Source organism: Prinia subflava, chromosome 1, assembly GCF_021018805.1.
Source record: "Prinia subflava isolate CZ2003 ecotype Zambia chromosome 1, Cam_Psub_1.2, whole genome shotgun sequence".
In the NCBI taxonomy this organism is placed as follows: Eukaryota; Metazoa; Chordata; class Aves; order Passeriformes; family Cisticolidae; genus Prinia; species Prinia subflava.
In genome coordinates, this window is record NC_086247.1 from 283,739 (window position 1) to 298,651 (window position 14,913).

Sequence of the window (14,913 nt, forward strand, 5' to 3'; positions counted from 1 at the left end):
TTTCAGGCCATCATTTACACCCCAGGCCTCAGCCATCGGATAGGGAACTGCTCTGTGTTTCACTGCCCTTCCCAGACAGTGGAGACATCCTGAAAGCGTTCACCTGCCTTGTGCAAAAGCTGTTGTACCCCGGGTCTGGTCACACCCTTGTGCAAAAGCTGTTGTACCCCGGGTCTGGTCACACCTTGTGCAAAAGCTGTTGTACCCCGGGTCTGGTCACACCTTGTGCAAAAGCTGTGGTACCCCGGGTCTGGTCACACCTTGTGCAAAAGCTGTTGTACCCTGGTTCTGGTCACACCCCTGTGCAAAAGCTGTTGTACCCTGGGCCTGGTCACACCTTGTGCAAAAGCTGTTGTACCCTGGGTCTGGTCACACCTTGTGCAAAAGCTGTGGTACCCTGGGCCTGGTCACACCTTGTGCAAAAGCTGTTGTACCTGGGCCTGGTCACACCCTTGTGCAAAAGCTGTTGTACCCTGGGCCTGGTCACACCTTGTGCAAAAGCTGTTGTACCCTGGGCCTGGTCACACCTTGTGCAAAAGCTGTGGTACCCTGGGTCTGGTCACACCTTGTGCAAAAGCTGTTGTACCTGGGCCTGGTCACACCTTGTGCAAAAGCTGTGGTACCCCAGGTCTGGTCACACCTTGTGCAAAAGCTGTTGTACCTGGGCCTGGTCACACCCTTGTGCAAAAGCTGTGGTACCCTGGGTCTGGTCACACCTTGTGCAAAAGCTGTTGTACCCTGGGTCTGGTCACACCTTGTGCAAAAGCTGTGGTACCCTGGGTCTGGTCACACCCTTGTGCAAAAGCTGTTGTACCCTGGGTCTGGTCACACCCTTGTGCAAAAGCTGTTGTACCTGGGCCTGGTCACACCCTTGTGCAAAAGCTGTGGTACCCTGGGTCTGGTCACACCTTGTGCAAAAGCTGTTGTACCCTGGGTCTGGTCACACCTTGTGCAAAAGCTGTGGTACCCTGGGTCTGGTCACACCCTTGTGCAAAAGCTGTGGTACCCTGGGTCTGGTCACACCTTGTGCAAAAGCTGTTGTACCCTGGGTCTGGTCACGCTCTTTGCTGCTGCCCATTCTCTGTCCCTCTCCTGATCTACTCCATCTCCTGAGACCAGGGGACCAGGATCTCACTGCTCCCTTCAATTTGTTCCTCTAACAATTCTTTGCCAGAAGACTCCAGAAGGGGAACTCAAACACCAGAGAGGAGCCTGTGAGCCCAGGACAGGTCATGGCAAGAACTGTGATGCTCCAAGCCGAGCAGATGCCACAAAGCTCTTGGGGTGACTCAGGAAGGCACTAAAGGCACACACACAGCACCTGTGATCACAGGCAGGATTGTATCCACACCATCACAGGCCAAGTACAAAGTCAGTATAAAATTTGCGTTTATAATCCAAAAGATGCTCTTCCAAACCCCCCGTCTGTCCCAGTTCCACGGGGTTCAGAGCAGCACGAGGCCGGGCTGCTGGGCAGGACACTCGAAGCTGGGAGCACAGGGACCAGCAGGTTCCCCGCAGGGGTGTCGCAATCACCCTCCTCTGCAGATGGGACTGACACCCGTGCCCGTCCCAGCCTGCCCAAAACACACATTTTCCACAGGCTGGGAAACCTCCCCACCCAAAGCACGACAGGATGCTGTGCTGCCTGAGAGAGGAGCTGAGAGTGCCACACTGGTGTCTCCACACCTGGACAGCCTCACTCCTGAATCCCACAGGCAGCCCAGCTCACCGGGGCTCAGGAGAGACAAACAGAACCCAAAAACACCAGAGCAAGAACTGCTGCTTCTACACAAGAGAATCTGTTCAGGTGTGGATGTGCCACTGTGCGTTTTAACAAAACTGAACCAAACTACTCTGGCCTGAATCAAAACTGAGTTTCTGGTTTGTCAGGGTTTTTTTAATCTAGATTTGATGACAAATTCCATAACATGTCAGTATTCAACAAAAACCTTGAAAGCTAATGACCTACTTCTCAATTTCTTTTAATAAACAGGCAGCTCAGTCTCTATTCCTTGAAGACCATCTCTCCAAGCACACAGCAGCCAAACACCTTCTCTCTCTGGCACAGGCAAGAACTTAAATAACTTTTAAAAAATCATACTGTTTCCAAAGGGGATACGCAATAAAACTTCCTCTGGAGCATCCCAGAGCCCAGCACTGTCTTTAAGGCCTTTTCCTTCTCGAGCAGCAGGTTCCAGGCAGCATCCTGTGTACCAGGCAGAATGGGAACATCATGGGTTCCTGCTGGATGGCACTTCAGGACCCAAACGTGAGAGCTCACCCGTGCCAGCGCCCTGCCCTCAAAAGCAAACCCTTGGGAGCCACGAGAGGCTGGGCCAGGCTGGCAGAGGAGCAGAGCTCCAGTTCCCTGCCCATGGCAGCGACCACGGTGGCCTGGAACAGCTCACGGAGGGCTTCTCCTGTGTGCAGAGCTCTGCCTGAACTGAACGGCAACAGAGGCTGCAAGCGCCTGCTGGAGCCCCAGATCAAGGAATAATTTGGGGTGGAAGCGATCTTAAAGACCACTCAGCCCAGTTCCAACCCCCTGCCATGGGCAGGGACACCTTCCACTACCTCAAGCTGCTCCAAGCCCTGTCCAGCCTGGCCTTGGGCACTTCCAGGAATGGGGCGGCCACAGCTTCTCTGGGCAGCCTGTGCCAGGGCCTCACCACCCTTCAGGAAATCTTTTTTTCCCAATAATCCCTTTAACCCTGCCCTCTGGCAGTGGGAAGCCATTCCCCTTGTCCCACTCCTCCGGGCCTTTGTCCCAAGCCCCTCTCCATCTCTCCTGGAGCCCCTTTAGGCACTGGAGGGGCTCTAAGGTTTCTCCAGAGCCTCTCTTCTTGAGGTTGTAATAAATATGGCAAACACCCCCAGCTCTCCCAGCCTGTCTTCACAGCAGAGATGCTCCAGCTGCTGCACCATCTATGTAGCCCTATGATCATAACTATAAAGCAGCTCTACCGCTTTTAATTAACTTACTGGTCACTTTTTCCAGCTTACCGATTAAACCAGAGGTTTTTAATTCATGCCGTGCTTTGCTTGGCAGCGCCTGTGCCCGTCACAGCACCGATGGCTCGGGTAAAGCGATGCCCCCGCGGGCAGGGGTCTCCTTTATCCCGCGGCTCAGCGGCCGAGAGCGGCGGGGCTCCTGCTCGGCCGGGGCTGCCCCAGCCCGCGGGGCTCGGTCCGTGCTCACTGCAGGGACCCCGCAGGGACCCCAAAGAGACCCCGCGGGGCTCGGCCCGGGCTCACTGCAGGGACCCACAGAGACCCCTCGGGGCTCGGTCCGGGCTCGCTGCAGGGACCCGCAGGGACCCCAAAGAGACCCCGCGGGGCTCGGTCCGGGCTCACTGCAGGGACCCACAGAGACCCCTCGGGGCTCGGTCCGGGCTCACTGCAGGGACCCACAGAGACCCCTCGGGGCTCGGTCCGTGCTCACTGCAGGGACCCACAGAGACCCCGCGGGGCTCGGTCCGTGCTCACTGCAGGGACCCAAAGAGACCCCGCGGGGCTCGGTCCGGGCTCACTGCAGGACCCCGCGGGGCTCGGTCCGTGCTGGCCGCAGGGACCCACAGAGACCCCGCGGGGCTCGGCCCGTGTTCGCTGCAGGGACCCCGCGGGGCTCGGCCCGGGCTCACTGCAGGGACCCGCAGGGACCCCAAAGAGACCCCGCGGGGCTCGGCCCGGGCTGGCCGCAGGGACCCCGCGGGGCTCGGCCCGTGCTCACTGCAGGGACCCCGCGGGGCTCGGTCCGGGCTCACTGCAGGGACCCGCAGAGACCCCTCGGGGCTCGGTCCGGGCTCGCTGCAGGGACCCACAGAGACCCCACAGAGACCCCACGGGGCTCGGTCCGGGCTCACTGCAGGACCCCGCGGGGCTCGGCCCGGGCTCACTGCAGGACCCCGCGGGGCTCGGCCCGGCTTCACTGCAGGACCCCGCGGGGCTCGGCCCGGGCTGGCCGCAGGGACCCCGCGGGGCTCGGCCCGGGCTCACTGCAGGGACCCCGCGGGGCTCGGTCCGGGCTGGCCGCAGGGACCCCGCGGGGCTCGGCCCGGGCTGGCCGCAGGGACCCCGCGGAGCCGCCCCGGAGCGCTCGGAGGGCGCTGGGCTGAGCCGAGGCCGCCCGGCGAGGGCAGCGCAGGCCGGGGCAGCGCTGGGGCGGCCCCCGCGGGCCGGGCCGGGCCGGGCCGGGCCGAGCCGCGCTCCGGGAGCGGCGGGGCGGCGGCGCCGGTGGCGGGGCTCACCTTGGGCAGCTCGCGGAGCTGGTTGGCGTCCAGCAGCAGCTCCTCGAGCGAGCGGCTGTAGCGGTAGATCTCCTCGGGCACGGCCTGCAAGGAGCAGTGCCGCCGGTCCAGCGCCTCCACGTGCCGGTTGCAGCGCCAGAGCGGCGGCATGCAGCGCAGCATCGCGCCGGGCCGCGCCGCGCCGGGACAGCACGGGCCGGGCCTGCGGCAGCGCCCGGATGTGCGGGGGCCGGGCCGGGCTGCGCCGAGCGGCGGCCGCGCTCCCGCTGCGGCAGCGCCCCCGCCCCGCTCCCTCCGCCCTGGCCTGGAGCCGCTCCCGGCGCCGCTCCCGGGCCGCGCCGCCCTCCGCGGGGGCGCCTGGGAAACGGAGTCCCGGAGAGCGGGCCCGCCCCGGGGCGCGGGAGCGGCGCTGCCGGGGACGAACAATGGGCGGGCGCCGCCGCCCCTGCGGCCGCACGGGGCACGGCGGGCGGGGTAGAGCCCCGTGGGTCCGTGCGGGGACACGCAGGTGCTGCTTCGTGACAAAAAACAAAACGCGAAGGGAATCGTTTCCTCTGAGCTGTCCCGGGACGCTGCAGTCCTCCCTGTTCTATCCCCTGCTGCTTTCACGGTTTCCTGGTTGCTTTGTCACCCTTTATCTTTCCTGTCCAGTTTCTCCTCACTGAACTTTATCCCTGCTCTGTCTCTTATCCCAGCACTGTCACATGGCCCTTAGACCTGTGCAAGTCTCTGTTCCAGCCCTTAGACCTGTGCAAGTCCCTGTTCCAGCCCTTAGACCTGTGCAAGTCTCAGTTCAGCCCTTAGACCTGAACAAGTCTCTGTTCCAGCCCTTAGACCTGTGCAAGTCTGTTCCAGCCCTTACACCTGAACAAGTCTCTGTTTCAGCCCTTAGACCTGAACAAGTCTCTGTTCCAGCCCTTAGATTTGTGTAAGTCCCTGTTCCATCCCTTAGATTTGTGCAAGTCCCTGTTCCATCCCTTAGATTTGTGCAAGTCCCTGTTGCAGCCCCTAGACCTGTGCAAGTCTCTGTTCCAGCTCTTAGACCTGTGCAAGTCCCTGTTCCAGCTCTTAGATCTGTGCAAGTCTCTGTTCCAGCCCTTAGATTTGTGCAAGTCTCTGTTCCAGCCCTTAGATTTGTGCAAGTCCCTGTTCAGCCCTTAGACCTGTGCAAGTCTCTGTTCAGCCCTTAGACCCGTGCAAGTCTCTGTTCCAGCCCTTAGACCTGAACAAGTCTCTGTTGCAGCTCTTAGACCTGTGCAAGTCTCCATTCCAGCTCTCTTTGCCTCGCACACAGCTCTCCACCAGCTCCTGCCGTGGCCATATATCTCATTTCTCTCTCATTTATCTCTCGGAGATCAGATCCTCCTTCCTCACAGTCTAACTGTGACAAGTCTTCACAGCCACCCTTGTGTGACACCGAGCAGAGCCCAGTGCCCAGGAAGGGCCTGGGACACCAACCCAGGGCAGGAGAGAGACTGCATTCCTCAGACTGCAGAGCCAGAAATTATCCTGCAGTGAGCAGAAAGTGACCCAGAGAAACTGGGTGACACCAGAGCTGCAGGCACTGGTGAGGCACTGACGAGGCACTGGTGAGGCACTGGTGAGGCACTGGTGAGGCACTGGTGAGGCACTGACGAGGCACAGGGAGACACTGGCAAGGGAGTGGTCCTTGTGCAGGCAGGAGGTGAACATTGTCCTCTCAGCTTCAGCGTCCACAACAGGCAGAGGCTGTGAAACCAGGAAGGGAGCAAAGAAGGAATTTATGGAGTCATTGAATCACAGACGGCTTTGGGTGGGAAGGGGCCTTAAAGTCCATCCAGTTTCATGCCCTTGTCATGGGCAGGGACACCTTCCACTAGCCCAGGCTGCTCCAAGCCTCATCCAACCTGGCCTTGGGCACTTCCAGGGATCCAGGGGCAGCCACAGCTTCTCTGGGCCTCCCACTCTCACAGGGAAGGATTTCTTCTCAACATCCCATCCCTGTCCTCTGGCGGTGGGAAGCCATTCCCCCTTGTCCTGGCACTCCATTTTAAACATTTGGGTTTATTGAGTTTTCATTTCCTCAGCTGCAGTGCCTGTAACAGATATCCTGCTGTGTCTGTCACAGCAGTCCTGCAATGGAGCGATCCTGCCCCATGGAATATGAACCTGTGACTTCACACTGGTCACTCTTTCTGGGACAGCACCTGGGGTGATGCATCAGCTGCTGCCGTGCCCAGCCAGAAATCATCAAGGGAGCCAGGAAATACGGGCGTGGTGGCAGAGGGACAAGGAATTGGCCATCAGGAATTAGAAAGGTGAAATTTAAATGTTGGGGCCAGCTCTGAGCATTTGTACAAGTGTGGGACTTGCAAGTGAAGGATGATCCCAGCTCTGTTTCCAATAAATGGAGAGGCAGTACAATGCAGCAAATGCTTTGAGGATGGTTTCCTTCATCTACCTAAGCCTCGGCAGAAGTGCAGGATCACGGCAATGACAAAGACAAGAATTACAGTCCTGTCTCGAGGGAGAGCTTGCCCAGCCGCTCTCCTTTGTTTATCATCCGTCCTGGCTGCCCACAGAGGTCCTAGAAGATGAGTGGAGGTGCCAGTGTGATGCCCATCCACGAGCACGGCCAGGAGGAGGATCCAGGGAGCTCCAGGCCTGGCCTGGGTGCCTGGAAGGCCACGGGACAGATCACCCTGAGTGTCTGCACACAGCACGGGCAGAGCACCTGGGGCAGCAGGCCCAGCCAGCCCAGGGTGTTCTTAGGGTTGCTGTTCTCTGAGATTTTCTTCGGAGTTGTTGTTTCTTGAAGTAATAAGGTTTTTGAGCTTCTTTTGCTCAAAAGGTCTCACGCTGGAGCTAGAGAAGACAAGCTGAGTCTGTCAGTTGTTTACTCTTTATTATTTCTTAGTTCTTTCTCAGCTCTGTAAGACATCTCCAGCAGAGCAGGACATGTGGCGGACTGGGGGCGGATCAGAGGGTCTTGGACTTTATGTACGGTCCCCCTGACTCAACTATTATCTAAAACTTACTTTTTATTTACAAAATTTTACTAATACTTACTACTTATGTTAACATGTCATTTCTACTTTAAACTAATCTTTAAAATCTAACTCAGCAAAAGATGGGGATGAGAGCAAGAATAAGGAGGACAGGGGCTACTCTCCAATTCCTCTATCTTGTCTCTTCAGACCCATATACTAAAAATTCTAGATTCTACATTTACATTCTATGATAAACTAACTACTGCTTATTTTGAATTCTCTCAGCTTGTGATTGTTCACACACTGTGGGCATTCACTGCCATGGCAGGGATCAGAGGCAGTGCCCTCCTGGGCTCTGTGTGAGGCTGGCTGAGCCCCTGGGACAGACCCCAGACCCCCTGTCCGGTCTCCAAACCCTCCAGGGCGGCCAGAGGGATGTCCTGGACTCCCACAGGTGTGACAGGCAGGACCTGCCTGACCAACCTGATGTGACTGAGTGACCTCCTCAGTGGCCGAGGGAAAGGCTTGGCTGTGTCTGCCTGGCCTCGAGCAAAGCTTTGGCACCATTTCCCACAACACTGTCCTGGAGAACCCGGCTGCTCCTGGCCTGGGCAGCTGCACCAGGGCGTGGTGGGCATCATAAGGCAGCAGAGAGGGACAAGCCCCGGGAGGGAGACAGACCAGACAAGTCTCTGTTTTGTTAAGCACAAGAATCCATTTTATTTCCCCCAGGACTGGGGAGGAGGAAGAAGGAGAAGGGGAAAAAGGACAGGGCAGACAGGGGCCGAGTCGTGGGGTTTTATAGGGTGTTGTAGGGGTGGAGTTTTAGGGTTTGGGTCAAAGGAGGAGTTAACACAAGGAGGGTAAGATCAGAGGGAATGGGCCACATGCAGCTGGGGCCAGGCACCAGTGGCATTCCCTGGGCCCAGTCCTGGGGCCAGTCCTGTTCCATGTCTCTGTCAATGCTCCGGATCAGGGCATCTTTCTGGGAAGCGGCAGGACTTCACCTGCTCATGGGAAGTAGAGAATAAAATCTTTTTTCCCCTTTTCTTATGCAACTTTTTGGTTTTGTTTGTGTTTTTGCTGGATTATTTCAACCCTCCACACCTTGGTGGGTGGGGGCTGAGAGGATTTATCAGGGCCCTTAGACCCATCTCCTCTCCAGACCTCTGCCCATCCCTGGAGCTGGAGAGGATGGTGGCTTCTCTGAGTCCTGTGGGGGGACAACAAAATTGCCCAGGAGCAGGGAGAGTGTCTGGATTCAAGCCCAGCCATCCCAGCTATAAAAGGCTGGAGGAGCTGGAGGAGCACAGGGAGGGACTGAGAGCAGCACCCAGACCCTGCACCCACCTCAGGGCACAGGTAACGCTTTGGGTCGGGGTCCTGGGAGTGACACCGTGGAGCTGTGGGGACCAGGCCAGAGTGCTGGTTGTGAGGGGACAGTGGTGCATGGGACAGGGGACAACGGCCCATGGGACAGAGGACAGTGGCCCATGGGACAGGGGACAAATGGCCCATGGGACAGGTGACAAAATGGCCCATTGGACAGGGGACAGCAGCCCATGGGACAGGGGACAACGGCCCATGGGACAGGGGACAGTGGCCCATGGAACTGGGGACAACGGCCCATGGGACAATGGCCTATGGGACAGGGGACAGTGGCCCATGGGACCAGGGACAAATGGCCCATGCGACAGGGGACAATGGCCCATGGGACAGGGGACAATGGCTGATGGGACAGGGAACAACGGCCCATGGGACAATGGCCCATGGGACAGGGGACAGTGGCCCATGGGACCAGGGACAAATGGCCCATGGGACAGGGGACAATGGCCCATGGGACAGGGGACAATGGCTGATGGGACAGGGGACAATGTCCCGTGGGACCAGGGCCAGGCTCAGGGCAGCGCTGGGACACAGCCGGGGGCTCCTGGGCAGAGATGCGGCCGGGGTGCCCCCCTGTCCCTGGGCTGTTCCTCAGCCCCTCACAGAGGATCCAGCCGCGTCCCCTGAGTCCCTGCAGCACCCGGGGGTCCCTGGGGGTCTCTGCCCGCCATGGAACTCCCGTTGTTGCTGCTGGTGCTGCTGGCCCGGGCCGTGGCCGGCAGCCTCCGCTGGCGGGAGCGCGGCGGCGCCGCCAGGATCGTGCTGGACATGGCCCCCAACTCCTTCGACGACCGCTACCTGCGCTGCCACTTCAGGATGCTGCGGGCGCTGCCGGCGCTCAACCGCTCCGAGTTCGAGCCCTACGGCGACTACGCGGAGGCGTGGGGCAGGGCCGCGGCGCTGCGGGGCAGCTGGGCGCCCGCGGACCCGCCGCTGCCGCCGGCGCAGGCCGTCGCCCTCACGGCCTACACCATGGAGGAGGGCCTGTACCTGGAGTTCAACAGGGCCGTGCGCGGCGCCGGGCGCTCCCGCCGGCAGTACCTGCGCGCCTTCCCCTTCAAGGTGCTGCACTTCCTGCTGACCGCGGCCGTGGCGGAGCTGCGGGCGGCGCGGGCCCGGCCCCGCTGCCTGCGCGTGTTCCGCGGCGCGGACGCGCGCTTCGCCGCCGCGCCCGGCCGCCTCGTCCGCTTCGGCCAGTTCGCCTCCGCCACGCTGCTGAAATCCGTCAGCGACTCCTACGGCACCGCCACCACCTTCGAGGTGGACACGTGCCACGGCGCCGACATCAGGAACTTCTCCAACTACCCCGAGGAGGAGGAGGTGCTCATCCCGCCCTTCGAGACCTTCGAGGTCGTCAACGTCACCCACCGAGGGAACGGCACCGACATCCGGCTGCGCTCGCACGGCGTGCACAGCACATACAACTGCGCCTGGTTCCGAGGTGATGGCCCCGCGTGGGGACACCTGCAGCTGCCTGCGGGGACACCGGGGCTCCCCTGGGACAGGGGCTGGTGCTGGGGGTGGCGGGGCTTTGGGTGTGGGGCATTGCACAGCTCCAGCTGCTGTCCTGGGATGGATGGGATGGGATGGGATGGGATGGGATGGGATGGGAATGAGAATGGGAATGGGAATGGGAATGGGAATGGGAATGGGAATGGGAATGGGAATGGGAATGGGAATGGGAATGGGAATGGGGATGGGGATGGGGATGGGGATGGGAATGGGGATGGGATGGGATGGGATGGGATGGGATGGGATGGGATGGGATGGGATGGGATGGGATGGGATGGGATGGGATGGGAATGGGAATGGGAATGGGAATGGGAATGGGAATGGGATGGGATGGGATGGGATGGGATGGGATGGGATGGGATGGGATGGGATGGGATGGGATGGGATGGGATGGGATGGGATGGGATGGGATGGGATGGGATGGGATGGGATGGGATGGGATGGGATGGGATGGGATGGGATGGGATGGGGTGGGGTCCATGGCATGGCATGGGATCCATGGGATGGGATGGGGTGGATTGATGGGCTCGTTTCCTGGACACAGCACTATTTCACACCCTGAGGTGAGCGATCTCTGTTTTTCATTCTACTTTGCACAAAGCTCTTCCTGACCCCCTTTTTTGGCCTCCCCAGGCAGAAGCGTCCCCAGAGAGCCCCCAGGCCTCACTGGACTCCTCCTGGCAGCCCTGGCAGCTGTCACTGGCACCCCCTGAGCCAGGAGGCCACCGGGCCTGGTGAAGACAAGGAGTCAGGGGTGGAAGCACCGGTGTCACCAGGATGGCAGAACTGGCAGGGGACGCAGAGAGGCCCCTGCAGGGGGACACTGGACAAGCCCTGTGGACACCCTCCCTGAGCCATGGCTGGGTGTCAGGGTGCAGCTTTGGGGGGTGGGGGGGAATTTTCTTATTTTTGTTTTTTTTCCCCTTCCCATACTTTTGTTTTGAATTATTAAACTGGTTCTTACTCAATCCATGAATTTCCTTTTCATTTTTCTCCCTTTGATCCTGTTCTGGTGACTCTGGACACAGGCCTGGGGTGACAGCACGAGGGGGTTTCCCACTCCCACAGGGCAGGGTTAGATGGGATATTGGGAATAAACCCTTCCCTGTGAGGGTGGGGAGGCCCTGGCACAGGGAAGCTGTGGCTGCCCCATCACAGGACAGGGCTGGACAGGGCTTGGAGCAGCCTGGGGTGGTGGAAGTTGTCCCTGCCCATGGATGGAGTAGAACAAGATGAGCTCTAAAGTCCCTCCAACCCACCCCCATCCCAGGATCCCTGATAATATGGAATGAGAAACCCATTTCAGCTTTTTCCCTATTTTGCCTGCTTCTGCCTTTATTTTTCCCCTCACCTTTCTTAGCTTTATTTCGCAGTTTTCCACCTCATGCTACAACAAAACTCCTCTTGATTCCTGCAGATTTTTGCCACCATCTCTATGAAAGTCGAAAAAGCTTCTTTTTATTTCAACATCCACCTTTCCACACATCCAGTTCCCCAGGCTTTCAAGAAACACTAAAATAATCATTAACTGTTCCAGATCCGTAAATTCCACAAACCCTGCTGAATCCTGAGGGTGTGATCCTGCTCTGGAGCTTCCCTGGGGATCAGATCCCCCCGTGGAACCTGCCTGGGGTGGGATCCTGCTCTGGAGCTTCCCTGGGGATCAGATCCCCCCGTGGAACCTGCCTGGGGTGGGATCCTGCTCTGGAGCTTCCCTGGGGATCAGATCCCCCCGTGGAACCTGCCTGGGGTGGGATCCTGCTCTGGAGACTCCCTGGGGATCAGATCCCCCTGTGGAACCTGCCTGGGGTGGGATCCTGCTCTGGAACCTGCCTGGGGTGGGATCCTGCTCTGGAGACTCCCCAGGGATCAGATCCCCCCGTGGAACCTGCCTGGGGGTGGATCCCAGTGCAGAGTTTGTCACTGCGTCCCTCCCCTTGTGACCTCAGCTCCATCTCCATGGACACAGCTCCAAACACACCCCAGCGGCTGCCGGAGGCGCTGGGACCGGGGAAAACCTGACAGAGGGAAGGTCAGTGCCTGAAAATACCGAATTTTGTGCAATCCTGACTTTGTCCTTTCCCCATGGGAGCCTGGGAATTCTCTGACCCTCACCCAAGCCCCCAAAATTCCAGCATCAGTTCAGCCTGTGCTCGGACTTTAGTGGATTTGTTCTGTTTCTAACCCATCTCCTGGAAATTTGCTTTTTTTTTTTTCCCTTTAAGAACTGACATGAGTTGTATTAGGAAATGAGAATTTTTAATTACAAATATTCACTAAAATCATCAGACTTGTCAGACTCCAGCTCTAAATCCTGAATTCCAGCATTCTACACTGGAATAAATAGTTCAGAAATGCAGCCAGTCCTGAAATGAATGCTTTAAAAGTGTTTAAAAACCTGAATCTCATTAAATTAATGCCGATAAATATTTTTTTAAAAGAGAATCTCCTGAAATTGGGATGTGAGGTACTGGTTTGGGCAGGAGATACTGGTTTGGGGTGCAGCTGCCATTTCAAACACTGGAGTCAGTGAGGGGGGAACGGGGTGGACTTGCAGTTTTTCCTCCAAACTGCAGGAACATCCCAACACTATATGGCAAAAAAGAGAAATCTTTAAAAATGTGCAGTTTTGGTTTTCTTCTGAGGCAATTCAGGATGGGAAATGCAAATCCAGGTATGGCACCTGAGCCTCCACCCCAAATAGTTTTGGGTCAAACATTTGAGCTGCTGGAAGAACCAGTGGGAAACCCAAGGGCGGGACTGGGACAAAAATTCACTCTGAGCTGCTCTTTTTTCCTTCTGTTTCAGTTTTTCAGTTTGATCGGGAAATGGCATCCAAAACAACGAAGGGCAAGGATGGAGAGGCACCAGAAGAAACAAGTGAGCCAGAAGATCCTGTCCAGGAGAGGAGACTGTACCTGCAGGAGGAGGGCAGGACCCTCACACAGCACCTGCACACGTACCTGGGCAGAGCCGAGCAGCTCCTGCGGGCAAACCAACGCCTGGAGAAGGCAGCGCAGGGCGCTCGGGAGCAGAGCCAGTCTCACCTGTCCTGCGGGGCAAAGCTCAGCCGGGACCCCCCGGCCGTGCTCATCACCCTGAGCGAGCAGAACCGCCGGGACCTGGCCCAGAGCCGGGCGCAGCAGGAGGAGCTGGTGCCACGCTACGCGGGCAGGGAGCAGGAGGTGAGGAGCGCCCTGCAGGACACCGAGGCCCAGGAGCAGCTCCTGGACACGGAGCTGCAGCAGCTGGAGCCCTGCAAGGAGCACAAGGTGCGGGCGGAGCAGAAGGTGAAGGCGCTGCAGAAGGAGCTGCGCGTCACCAGGATCCGCTGCGCCGAGGAAAGCCGCGCCGCCAGGAGCAGGTTCCTGCGGGGAAAGGCCGGCTGCGAGCAGGAGCTGCAGCGCAGGATGCAGGAGCTCACCCGGGGCGCGGAGCAGGTGGCGCTGCGGGCTCTGTTCCAGCACGTGGAGCAGGTGAAGGCGGAGAACAGGCTCCTGCGCCGGGAGCTGCTGGGCCGCCTGCAGCACTGCCGGCTCCTCAGGGACGCCAGGGTCCGCCTGCAGGAGCAGCAGGAGCAGCTGCTGCGGGAGAGCCGCTGTGCCCAGGGGACGGCTCTGCCCGCAGCAGCCGCAGGGACAGCCTGCCCTGCTCGCCCGCCAGGACGGGCCACTGACCCCACACAGCCGGCCTGGCCTGCAGGAACCCAACGTGGAAGCGACCAAAAAATCCTTTGGCAGTGCAAGCACGCGGGGGTTTGAGCTCTTGGCACAAGGATCTGTAAAATACATTTATGGGCTGGGTCCGTATCGATGTTCTCCTGTCTCAGGGCGGTGGCGGCTGCCCCGTCCCTGGAAGGGTTCCAGGCCAGGGCTGGAGGGGTCTGGAGCAGCCTGGCCCAGGGGGAGCTGTCCCTGCCCATGGCAGTGGGGAGAGACTGGGTGGGCTTTCAAGTCCCTCCAGCCCAAACCATCCCATTATTCCATGAAATTGTGGCTCTCAGTGCCAATGGCTCCTGTGAGAGAGACCTGTGCCCGCAGCAGCAGCTCCTGGGCTCTGCAGCAGGGACCATCCCCGGGAGCTCTGGTGTCACTGGGAGCAGGAGCTGGAGCTGGAGCTCTGCTCCAGGCTCTGCCTGAGGTCCAGGAATGAACTGTCAGAGCAACAGAGGCTTCCCTGGCCACTCCCCACACGGCTGCCAGGGAAAAGCCTGGCACGAGGATCCATAAAATACATTTATGGACCGTGTCCATATCGATGTTCTCCTCCTGTCTCAGGGCAGCGGTGTCTGCCCGGTCCCGGGCCGTGTCCCGGGCCGTGTCCCGGGCCGTGTCCCGGGCCGTGTCCCCGGCCGTGTCCCGGGCCGTGTCCCGGGCCGTGTCCCGGCCGTGTCCCGGGCCGTGTCCCGGGCCGTGTCCCGGGCCGTGTCCCGGGCCGTGTCCCGGGCCGTGTCCCGGGCCGTGCCGCTGCCGGGCCCCGCTCGCTGCTGCCCTCCGGTGGGCGCTGCCCGAACCGCAGCGCCGCGGCCGCTGCAGGGGCTGTGCGGGCTGCGGGGGGAAAATCCCCTCGTGCCGAGGAAAAGGAGTTTCCTGAGAGAAACAGCGGGGTTTGCATCAATGGATGGGCAATGCTGCCTAAGTCCCCTTTACTCGTTTTCATTTTGGTTCTTTTTCTTTCTGTTTGTTTTTCTTTTTTTCCCCTCCTAATGCTTCTTCTGTGGCATTGCCTCAAATCAGGAACTTTGGAACTGGCCCCGAACTGATCCTTCATCCTTCTCTAATTGCTCTGAGCACCTC

The 14,913-nt window shown here is 59.3% G+C and overlaps 3 protein-coding genes and 1 long non-coding RNA gene across 16 annotated transcripts in view; 2 read left to right on the forward strand and 2 right to left on the reverse strand.

Moving 5' to 3' along the window:
- SCRIB (scribble planar cell polarity protein) overlaps positions 1 to 4,581 on the reverse strand; it is a 123,148-nt gene extending 118,567 nt beyond the window's left edge. For 9 of the 12 annotated variants that reach the window (XM_063396567.1, XM_063396655.1, XM_063396483.1 and 6 more), the window contains exon 1: positions 4,251 to 4,568. In XM_063396567.1, the coding sequence (XP_063252637.1) occupies positions 4,251 to 4,412 (162 nt within the window). In that variant the 5' untranslated portion in view covers positions 4,413 to 4,568. Of the gene's footprint in view, positions 1 to 4,250 lie in introns of all 12 variants that reach the window. The other 3 variants (XM_063397072.1, XM_063396900.1, XM_063396989.1) reach the window with 3 other exon arrangements.
- Positions 4,582 to 7,932: 3,351 nt separating this feature from the next.
- Positions 7,933 to 9,542, reverse strand: LOC134561707 (uncharacterized). The gene is made up of 3 exons (XR_010082964.1): positions 9,404 to 9,542; positions 8,327 to 8,432; positions 7,933 to 8,226 (listed from the first exon to the last, which is right to left on the reverse strand). It is a non-coding gene; the product is annotated as an uncharacterized LOC134561707 (long non-coding RNA).
- LOC134561693 (erythroblast NAD(P)(+)--arginine ADP-ribosyltransferase-like) lies at positions 9,032 to 11,515 on the forward strand. 2 transcript variants are annotated; one of them, XM_063418922.1, is made up of 2 exons: positions 9,032 to 10,046; positions 10,755 to 11,515. In XM_063418922.1, exons 1-2 carry the CDS (start codon positions 9,275 to 9,277, stop codon positions 10,853 to 10,855), a joined length of 873 nt encoding a protein of 290 aa, XP_063274992.1. In that variant the 5' UTR covers positions 9,032 to 9,274; the 3' UTR covers positions 10,856 to 11,515. The 2 variants fall into 2 exon arrangements, with proteins under 2 accessions (XP_063274992.1, XP_063274998.1); XM_063418928.1 differs by having other exon boundaries at positions 10,751 to 11,512.
- A 527-nt stretch (positions 11,516 to 12,042) lies between these two features.
- CCDC166 (coiled-coil domain containing 166) lies at positions 12,043 to 14,455 on the forward strand. The gene is made up of 2 exons (XM_063394832.1): positions 12,043 to 12,149; positions 12,926 to 14,455. The coding sequence occupies exon 2, from the start codon at positions 12,946 to 12,948 to the stop codon at positions 13,876 to 13,878; it is 933 nt and encodes a 310-aa protein (XP_063250902.1). The 5' UTR covers positions 12,043 to 12,149; positions 12,926 to 12,945; the 3' UTR covers positions 13,879 to 14,455.
- The last annotated feature ends 458 nt before the right edge of the window (positions 14,456 to 14,913 follow it).

What these genes read in the sequence shown, in the direction of transcription:
- LOC134561693 (XM_063418922.1), top strand. Translation starts at nt 9,275, where the DNA reads ATGGAACTCCCGTTGTTGCTGCTGGTGCTGCTGGCCCGGGCCGTGGCC. An exon ending in CAACTGCGCCTGGTTCCGAG is followed by an intron (nt 10,047 to 10,754) that starts GTGATGGCCCCG and finishes CTCCCCAGGCAG; the next exon opens with AAGCGTCCCCAGAGAGCCCC.
- CCDC166 (XM_063394832.1), top strand. Translation starts at nt 12,946, where the DNA reads ATGGCATCCAAAACAACGAAGGGCAAGGATGGAGAGGCACCAGAAGAA.